General features: G+C 43.9%; 1 protein-coding gene across 1 annotated transcript in view; it reads right to left on the bottom strand.

Moving 5' to 3' along the window:
- Nucleotides 1-10,988, bottom strand: part of gpr158b (G protein-coupled receptor 158b) — a 37,264-nt gene that overhangs the window by 13,682 nt on the left and 12,594 nt on the right. The window contains exons 3-5 of the mRNA XM_028976684.1: nt 7,906-8,008; nt 6,019-6,221; nt 4,304-4,372 (exon numbers count right to left, since the gene is read on the bottom strand). Of these exons, the coding sequence (XP_028832517.1) occupies nt 4,304-4,372; nt 6,019-6,221; nt 7,906-8,008 (375 nt within the window). The remainder of the gene's footprint in view (nt 1-4,303; nt 4,373-6,018; nt 6,222-7,905; nt 8,009-10,988) is intronic.

Raw genomic sequence — 10,988 nt, 5'->3', positions numbered from 1 at the left:
CATGAGGAAGGTTCCTTTGGTGAAGGTTCATTCATATTTATATGTTTTTTTATGTAATTGTAAAAAGTTTAATACTATAAACAAAACACCATCATATGCATAAAGATTTAAGAAGTTAAGTATACAAATCTGAAACTTATATACTACTACATATATTTCAGGAACCTGCTTTAAAGGTTCTTATTAAGCCAGAAAATTAACTATAAAAGTCAATTAGCACTCATTTAAAATATTTATTGTGAATATAAATGAAGGTTCTTGTGTGTGACAACAGATCCGCTTAAGACCTATGGCCAATGAATTTAGGGAAATGCCATAAAAACATTTCATCGTCATTACTCTCAGGACGAGCTGGTCAATACAATAAGATGATGGAGAATAAGCCAAGTCATTAATCTCTTCATGAGCTGATCATTCACTGGTCAAACAGAGCGTCTCCACTAGAGCTGAGGGGAAGAACTGCTCCTCATTCATCATGCAAGTTATTATGAGATGGACAAAGCCAGTATTGAAAACCTCAACCTTCCAAATGAAGATGGACTTCTCAGCACACTGTGCAGCCAGATCATTCCCTCAAAATGAGGAGAAAAATGTGATTTTTTCTGAATTAAATCTTATTTACTGTATGTTTTAGCATTTTATGCACTCCATAGACACGCCCCAAAACAGAAACCTATTTTGAATTCTAGATTAAAAATAAAACTGATCACCTTATTGCAGAACAATATTACAGTGGTGGCCTAGCGGTTAAGGAAGCAGCCCCGTAATCAGAAGGTTGGTGGTTCGAATCCCGATCCTCCACTGAGGTGCCGCTGAGCAAAGCACCGTCCCCACACGCTGCTCCCCGGGCGCCTGTCCTGGTGCCCACAGCTCACCAAGGGTGATGGTTAAATGCAGAGGACACCTTTCACCGTGTCACCGTGTGCTGTCACTTTGACTGCATTATGTTGGTTGGCTGCTGCTGTTTGTTTTATGTCGGCTATGATTTGGCCGCATTACTTTAAAGTTTGTTCCTTTGAAGCAGTTGTGCCAATTAATGCACCGAAGACAACAGTGAAAAGTGTATTTTATTCAGCTTCTGAACAGGTCCCTAAACCATCTGCTGTATCCGGCAACTCTGCAGCCAAATTACTTTAAAGCGGAAATGTGCCATGAGGGTGAGGCGGACGGTTACAATCTTCACAATTTTCTAGTTCCATCCATGGCGAGAAGTCATCATCTGCACCCATTAAATGAGCATCTCACACACGTCCACATCCACATGCCCTCCCCCACCAAGGGCAGCCGGGTGCCGCCCCTCCACGCGCCGCCATTAATTAATCAGCAGATTTATTTTTAAACAAGTTGCGCTAGAACTTGATGGACCCTTTAAAAATGCATAGAACACTGCAGCGGAACATCTACAGTTGACAGTGCATGTCATGATGAAACACACACACACACACACACACACACAAGAGAGTGCATCTCAGGGCATGTGCATTTCAGCAGGATCAGAAGGTCTCGACTCGTGTCAAAACATGACTCCACCCAGAGAAACAAACAGCTCTGTTTCATTCAAAACCACACGTTTCGTTTTTTCTAACTAGTCATTCTAACCTGTTTTAAATCATCAGAGGAACTCCCAACTTGCTCCCAACACTGTGCTTCAAATATTACCATTAATGAGTGTGTGATATTTTTTCTAATCTTCAGCGTGGACTAGTGAGTTAATACATAAATCCTAATTAACAGAGTCTAATGTCCATGTAGAGCGGTGGAAAAGTGCTTGTCCCCTCTCTGAATTCTTACTTTTTTCCAAGTTAGTCACAATTCAAGGTTTCAGATCATCAGAAATAATAAATATTAGCTCTAATAACAAAACTTCTACAATTTCCATCAAGCTATACATAAACTTGGAAAATGGAATATTGACATTGCTTGTTAATTCATCATGAATTAACTGTGTTATTGCTGAACAGTGACCTTGTGCCATGTTCTTTAGCATGCTCGCAATGTCTGTTCTCGCAGGTTTGTTCATAACTCTTTTGTGCCACACGGAGGGGGGGACAGTTAGGCTTTGAGATTGAATCCTTGTGGACCTTGTTGTGGACGGTGTTCGCCTGTTCTCCTTGTGTCAATGTGGGTTTCCTCCAAGTTCTCCGGTTTCCACCCCCCATCCAAGATATGTACGCTAGTGGATTAGTGACTTTGCAGATGTACGTGTGTGTGTGTGTGCAGTGTGAGTCCCCACCCTGCGTCCAGGGTCCCCGGATGACCCTGAGAAACAGGACTAAACAGTTGTGGAATGTGATCTGCTTGTAACCTAAATTCTGTCATGGGAATCTTAGCTCTTGGTTGAGTTTCTTGATTCTTCAGCACCGCCTACAGAAGATGATCATGTGCAGTTGTGTAAACTACACCTACTACTCACCGCTCCACTTCACACAGCTTGTCTGTGTGTGTGTGTGTGGGTTCTGTGCGGTGAACACCGTGTAAATGCTCACAAGTGGGAGTGTGAGCTGAACAACACACAATAAGATGTGGTGTGAGCACTGTATCGGTTTCCATGCTCGCGTGGGTGGCGTGGTGGTGAAGAACTTCCTCAGAGGTCCAGGACAGGAGGACGCTGCAGCAGACATCACAGCTTCCTTGACAGCGGTCTAGGTTCCTCGGGAGGACAGAACCCCACATTTGGAAGAGATGTCTGATTTGCACAACAAGTGAAGTGAAAGTGACGTGATTGTCATTGTGAAGCACAGCACAGCACACGGTGACAAAACGAAATGTGTCCTCTGCTTTTAACCATCACCCTTAGTGAGCAGTGGGCAACCCTCTGATTACGGGTCCGCTTCTTTACCCGCTAGGCCACTCTTGCCCCCACTGAACCCACGTGGCATGACATCAGGTCGGAATTCCACATTTATTTTGGGAAGAAATGTGGAATGGACGGAATGGAGAGAGTTCTGATGGACTGGTGGACTGGTAAATTCCATGAAGGACAGTGAGATTTATTCACATAGTCATACTTCATTATCAGACCAGGGTGACAGTATCAATACGGAGGGCAGTCAGAACCAACTGGAGGTGGTCACACGCACAACTGGCAAGAGTTGCATAGCAACAAACAGAGCAGCAGAGCTCATCACCGTAAAAAGGAATCAATATCACAACAGCACGGTTGTTAAATATCTCTTCAAATGTCACATTTCAGCACCGCTCCAAATCTGGCTCTCGAATCTCATTCCCCCCGGAGCGCATTTATTTACTATTCAAATGAGACCTCCTGGTTTCCCTGCAGAGCTGATGTCCCCTCATTTTCCCGGGGTAGCTCCAAGGACGGGACGAAAAACACGATCGTGAAATCTTATATCCTGTCCCTCGTCCCCTCTACACTTTTTACCTCTCAAGGCGAGCAAGTCCTTGTGAATTTTGGAAATTTAAAAAATGTAAATGTAAATTAAAAAAAAAAAAACACAACTAAACAACAGAAGATCAGTAGACAATCGTGTGAATCGTGTCGTTTTTCAAGTAGAGAGCAGAGAAGACTGAGGAGGAAACACACACACACACACACACACACACACACTCACACACACTCACACTCACACACACTCACACACACTCACCTATTTCCTTCAGAGGAGAAATCACCGTCAACCACATTATGCATTTAAATGAGGACACATAAAGAGCAGGAGATGAAACAGGGATGAAAGTGATGGAAGATGACATCACTTGGCAACGACCTATCAGCTCACACACACACATACACACACACACACACACACACACACATACTTCTATACATCCGTAGAAGATTGTCTTCAGACCATCACTGAGGAATCCAGAATGCTGATTCTGTGTGAGACTGTGTGTGTGTTTACAATACTGTGCAAAAGTCTTAGGCACCAATACAAACCAGTGAAAACAAAACCTGGGTTTATCTGAGCCGCAAGCCATTTTGCTAACATAAGGAACCTCCGTATGTCAGACTTCACCAAACAATGACATGATGTGTGTAGAGAAAGAGACTCCTGTTCTCCTGATAATCTCTGATATTGTACTCCATCTTGACTTTTATTTGTAGGAAATCATTCATTATTTTACAGAGTTGGGAGAGACCAACTCAAACTCGAACATCTCTACATTATTTCCAGTACTGCATGTCTGACACTTATGACATAATTTCAGACATCAATCCTGGGAAGAAATGTAAAGAACAAGGTGTCTCCAACAACTCTGACAACCTGGAGGCCTGAGTGCAGTGGACCACGTTCCACCCTCCTCCACCATTTAAAATGGATGCAGTGAAACGACTTACAGGGAAGTAGAGGAGCAGCGTTCCGACCAGAACTGCCTCCAACAGGACCAGTCCCGAAGCTCTGATCCTCTGAGAGAGGGAGAGAGAACACAGCGCTGGTCATCTGTCTGTTTATTAATCAACTGTCAGGCAGGTCATTCCATATATATATATATATGCTGATCAATAATCATATAAATATATATATGGCTTTTATCTGTGCATATTTCATGTCTACATAACAATACAGACAATAACCCACATTTGTATAGCTATTAGATAAAGTGAAGTGATTGTCACATGTGACATACAGCAGCACAGCACACAGTGAAATTTGTCCTCTGTATTTAACCATGACAGGCGCCCGGGGAGCAGTGTGTGGGGACGGTGCTTTGCTCAGTGGCACCTTGGCAGATCGGGATTCGAACCGGCAACCTTCTGATTACGGGGCCGCTTCCTTAACCTCTAGGCCACCACTGGCCCAGAACTTTTGATTTGAACCCGGGACCTCTCGCACCCAAAGTGAGAATCATACCCCCAGTCCAACGAGACCAAGTGTTATAATTGTTATAACGTGCCAGTCATACAAGTATGAAGTCAAGCCTGTAATGCGTCACATTGGCACAGTAACACATACATGCAAAAACGCTGCATCATCAAGGCTGCAAAAGCGCTGTACGCTGAACATTTCATGAGGAGATATTAATGCTGAAACTGCACTGAACTGACTGATTCTGAACGTGGGTTTTACACACACTGCAGGAACGGTGTGTGGGGACGGTACCTTGCTCAAGGGAACCTTTGTGATTCGGTATTCCAACCCGCAACCCTTCAGTTACGAGTCCACTTCCGAAGGACAGATTGACACTACGCTTTCACCCTCATGCAACTTTTGACAATCTCAACTGCTCATACACAATATAACTTGTAACCTGTAACAGTAATTTCCTCATGCCATTTGCACAAGGCACAGACACTTTGTGCCTTTGTCGTCCCTTGTTTACTGTACAGAAACTGTATGGATGAGTTTAGTTTTTTTTTTGTGTAATTAAGCCTTGCATATATATATATATATCTTTTTTATTTATTTGTATAAATAAATGTATAAATGAATGCACTATGGGGGCCTGTGTATACTGTATACACTGTAGACTGTACTGTGTATATTGTTGTATATTTATTTGTATAAATAAATGTATAAATGAATGCACTATGGGGGCCTGTGTATACTGTATACACTGTATACTGTACTGTGTATATTGTTGTATATTTATTTGTATAAATAAATGTATAAATGAATGCACTATGGGGGCCTGTGTATACTGTATACACTGTATACTGTACTGTGTATATTGTTGTATTGATGTTGTATTGTTGTTTGTGCACCTTAAGCGTGACTCAGACTGCCATCTCTGTACAGTACAGATTAATGGCTCCTCTGGTAAAACTTGCACTGGTACCTGAACAATGTGCAAAGACAGTAAAAGGTGAATTAAATTAAATGTAGTCTGGAACCACTACGGGCCAATATGAAATGATTTGCACGGTCACTTTCAGGGTTCCCCATCTAGTGGTGCTTTTTTATGGGTCACTCATTGGGTCATAATCAGTGTTTTTCACTGACTCAGAAAACCTGAAAAGCCGCAGTCATGTGTTACAGTTTCCTATGTATGAATTTTAGATTATTGTAGAAAAATGTGACATGAAGAAAAAGTTAGAATAAGATAAGTTGGTACCTTGTTCCTGCGGAAGTGGTACACCACCAACATGCTGATGAAGTCCAGTCCCATGCAGAGTCCCTGGAAGGAAACCATGGAAAGTCGCAGCGTGCTGTCCTCCTGCACCAGACACGGACGGTCATCCCGGCAGAACACACACCCCTCCTGGCAGGGCAGGCATTTCCCCGGCACCTCCACGGCCTCCTCACCGCGCTCCGTACCTGGAGGCCAAAATTTCAGACTTAAAGGTCCCCTATTATGATTTTTTTACATATTTGTCCCCTAATTCTGTATCTGAAGTCTCGGCCACGTTGATCCAGTCCCACAATGAGATTTCCCAGGATGCACCACTTCACCATCTGTAGCTGTAAATGCTAATGAGGAGGAGAGAGGCGGGACGGGGAGGAGAGCGGCCTATAGAAGTTGAGGGGACATTTGCAGAAATTATGTCATCAACACCATCCACAAACCACAATGTTTGGTGCAGACAGGAAGTCGCGTCGGTGTTTTTCCCGCGGGTTCTTCAGAGTCTCACGTCACGAAACTAAAAAAATACATTTGTGCTCATTTTTACATCCAATCATGTGATGCTTCACACGTTTGGAAGCCATGACGGTCGGTGGAGATCATGTTTTAGTGGGAAATTCTCTGGGTGGAAAAGCATGAGAAATGGGAGGTAACCTTTCCCCTTATGTCGTCATAAGGGGATATTTCTACATTTACATTTACATTTATGGCATTTATCAGACGCCCTTATCCAGAGAGACTTACAATCAGTAGTTACAGGGGACAGTCCCCCTGGAGCAAATTAGGGTTAAGTGGGAGTAAGTGGGGTTTGAACCTGGGTCTTCTGGTTCCACTGCAGGACAGGCTAGGGGACCTCGTATTAATGTGAAATCATCTCACAAATTCACATTTTCATAATAGGGGACCTTAAGGAGACAGCTAGGAGATATTACATACAGACACTTTCATCATCATTGTCTGCAAGTTATGCCTTCTGTCCACTCAAAATATGTTGTGTTTAATAACACCTCCAAATTTCCCTCAGGGGGTGTCAGGAAGATGCATAAACCCCATTAGGAGGGGAAGGAGGGTGACGAAGACGGAGACGGAGGAAACTGAAGCAGTCCCTACACCAGCGGCAAGGAGCCACGGCCTAATGGTGACTCACCGTCTATTTTTAGCTCCTCCGGTGTGGACGAGTTTGCATGAAAGGTGGGAGAAGCCAGTAAATGAAGGGGACAGCAGTGTTCATGTGGGCACATCACTGCTTTGTGGCAATGTTCAGTACACTGTGACTGACCTATGACCTCTATAACTCTGCAGTGGTGACAGGCTATGTCACTTTTTCCCCCTCATGCAGCAGTAAGAAACTGATGCTGCTGCAGATTTTTCCATCGTAATGCATAGTAACTAACTAACTTAATTCTAAATTCATCACAAACACACACACAGGCTGATTCCAGGTTCTGGCATATTACTCTGGCACGCCAGCCTGACACGCATTTTCATTTACATTTACAGCATTTATCAGACGCCCTTATCCAGAGCGACTTACAATCAGGAGTTACAGGGACAGTCCCCCCCTGGAGCAACTTATGGTTAAGTGTCTTGCTCAGGGACATGATGGTAGTAAGTGGGGTTTGAACCTGGGTCTTCTGGTTCATAGGCGAGTGTGTTACCCACTAGGCTACTACCAACCATGCCACCCACACGCCAAATATTTCCTAACTAAAAACACTTTTTAAACCCCACAGGTCTAGTGCCCCTGCTGGTTGGCTGCAGTACAATGTCACCGGGACGGTCCCCCAGGGGTTTGAACCTGGTCACAGGTCCAGTTTGACGGATGGAGTTTCACACAAATGCCACACAGAGGAAATATCGATATTTCCGAGAACCTACTAGAAATGCCGTTGAGCACCACTCGGTGTGGATGGTAGAAGCCCCTCTTGCACTGGCACTTGTATTTGTCCAACACAAAGCCGTGGCCCTCGACTGGCTTGCACTGCAGCGGACAGACAAAGAGAGACGGGAAAAAAGCGCAGAGGACGGTGAACATGGGAGAATGTGACTCACGGCGCTCACGGGGAAACGTTCACAAGTTCTGAGGTTGGTTACGTAAGATGCATGGCGCTGCACTGAAAATCCAATTTAATCCACACACGATGGGAAACAGTGAATATCGGACAACACAGGATGGAGATAAAATGATTATGTTTAGAAAAAAATACAAATTACAATTACAAAATGACAATTACGAAAGAAATACAAATACATTTTCTTTATTTATTTGAATTTTACTATAAAATTAGTCCTTTTATTTGACTAGTTTTTTTTTAACTTTTCAATATGACCATTTTAGATCCCCTGTACCCCCACTCTATAACCGGACTCACCTGTGACCACTTCTGGGCAGATTCTATTGTTTTGTGTGTGTGTGTGTGTGTGTGTGTGTGTATAAAGCCATGGTAAATATCATATACAAATAATGCAAATTCTAATTATACTGTCATGATCCGGACCGGCAGGGGTGACTCCGGATCCGGAGTCCGGACCGGAGTTTCATGTTGGTCCTGTGTAATGTTCCCTGATTGTGTTCACCTGTTGTCTATTTATATAATTGTATAAAACTATCCTGTTCATGTCTGTTCGCCGTTGGGTCATCGTGCGTGTAGATGTTCCCCTGTCTCGTGTATTTTATATTAAACCCCTGTCCTGTGATCGTGCGACTGCGTCCTCCTTCATCACCATGTCCAGCCCACCCGTGACATATACAGTAAAAATGGACTGCATAATACATTAAAAAAAATTATGTAGTAAAATAAAGTGTGATTCCCAATTTTGCATGAATGATGATGGCAATTTCCAGCTGTGCCACCTGAGGTAAAATATAACTCTCAAAAAAAGTATAATATCAGAACTGCTCATATGAAGGCATTTACCAAGTCTAGAGTGGCACTAAAACACATAAAAGCTGACAGACGGACGTGAAAGTGGCAGGACGAGAACGAGAACATTCACTACAGGATCTTAGCAGCTTCCTGCACAGTCTGCAGTGACGCTACACGTCTGGCAGGACGGGTGCAGATGGTCCATAAGCACCGCGCTGTTACTCAGGAGGCCGAGGCAGCACAGTCCATTTTCAGCTCGACCTATACACCCGTCCCTAATTTAGACTTTAATTAAGAGTTTTCTAGCAAAGCCCTGGCACACTGTCATGGGGTTTTCACCACAACATCTCGCTTCTTCAGGACTGCAGGTCCTAAGTAATGAGGCCAGAAATATTCAAATCCCAAGTCTTTACATAACCTTTCTTTTCCGCCATGTTCATTATAAATGAACCCTGTATCTACACTTGAGAACCCAAGTTCCACTCACATGAGAAGCATTGTGATTGATAATTGAATGGAATTGAGAGACCAGTCCACACCTGCACTACTATAATTCTACGTCTAACACATTGCCGCCTAGTAAATACGTATGATCAAGGCAGGCATCTTGCAACACAGTCATGAGAAGCTGATCGTGCGAGTGGTGCATAAGAGCGATGCTACTTAAATAATGAAAGAAAACGTGCCATGCGGAGCTCATTGTGTCCACCCGCCTTTTCCGAGCAGAAAACCCTTCCTGGCATCCTGTCTTCATGCTGAGGCACCAGCCAGGCATTTCAATGCCTCAACCCACTTTCCAGAGCCACTGATCTTCCACAGCGATTTCATGTCCACCAGTAACATTGCAAGTGTGGCATTGCTTCTTATTCAGAAAACTAATTATGAATCATTATTTCTTGAAATGGCATGTTTCACATTCATAAACATGGCTTGATATGAATCTTTATATGGCTTTATATTTAAATTTACATTTACGGCATTTGGCAGATGCCCTTATCCAGAGCAACTTACAACGTGCTTCCATGTTACCATGGATGAAGAGATCAATTCCGGTTCACTAGGACCCCAACTATGAATACATCTATTTTATTCACTCTGTTCTAGATTCTGTACACAAAGTTCGACAACAAGAAAATTACAATTTAATCTAAATATTCTTTAAAGAAGAAGGTCTTGAGCTGTCGTTTCAAGGTGCTCAGTGACTGAGCTGGAAGTTCATTCCACCACCGAGGGGCCAAGACGGAGAAGAGTCTAGATGAGCGTCTTCCTTTTACCTTCAGAGATGGAGGGACCAGGCGAGCAGTACTGGAGGCTCGGAGTATACGAGGTGCAGTGTGAGGTGTAATAAGGGCTGTGAGGTAGGATGGTGCTACTCCATGTTTGGCTTTGTAGGCCAGCATCAGTATTTAGAACCTGATGCGTGCAGCTACTGGGAGCCGGTGGAGGGAACGTAGCAGAGGGGCGGTGTGGGATGGCTTAATGGGTGGTGGTGGGGTGGCTTAATGGATTTATATGAATTCATACAAGAAAACACCACTCCTCCTCGAACCGTCACCTTAACGTGGTGGAAGAGTTTGAGAGTCCAAATGGTCCTATGTTGTCTGTGGCACTTGGTGCCCCTGGTAGGTTCTCTCATGACATATTGGTCTTCGGTAAAGATAAGCTGAGGAAGATGACGACAACGAAAACACCACTAAATGGTGTGAACGGGTTTTGTAGAAGACAAATCACAAAAAAATTGACATTGATATAGACTCTTGGCCTCTACCAGTTGGCTTCTTCTCTGGTGTTCACCCGTTTCAGTCCCATCATGGTCCCTCTGTCTACCTGCAGGTATCTCATTCCATTTCCATTTTTTACCAGACACCCTAATGCAGAGCGCCTTACAATCAGTAGTGACAGGGACAGTCCCCCCTGGAGACACTCAGGGTTCAGTGTCTTGTTTAGTGAAGTGAAAGTGAGGCAGCCATGACAGGTGGCCGGGGAGCAGTGTGTGGGGACGGTGCTTTGCTCAGTGGAACCTCAGTGGCACCTTCTGATTACGGGGCCACTTCCTTAACTGCTAGGCCACCACTGCCCCTAACAAATGAAGGC

Source organism: Denticeps clupeoides, chromosome 4, assembly GCF_900700375.1.
Source record: "Denticeps clupeoides chromosome 4, fDenClu1.1, whole genome shotgun sequence".
NCBI lineage: Eukaryota > Metazoa > Chordata > Actinopteri > Clupeiformes > Denticipitidae > Denticeps > Denticeps clupeoides.
This window is presented reverse-complemented; position numbering and strand designations above follow the sequence as displayed.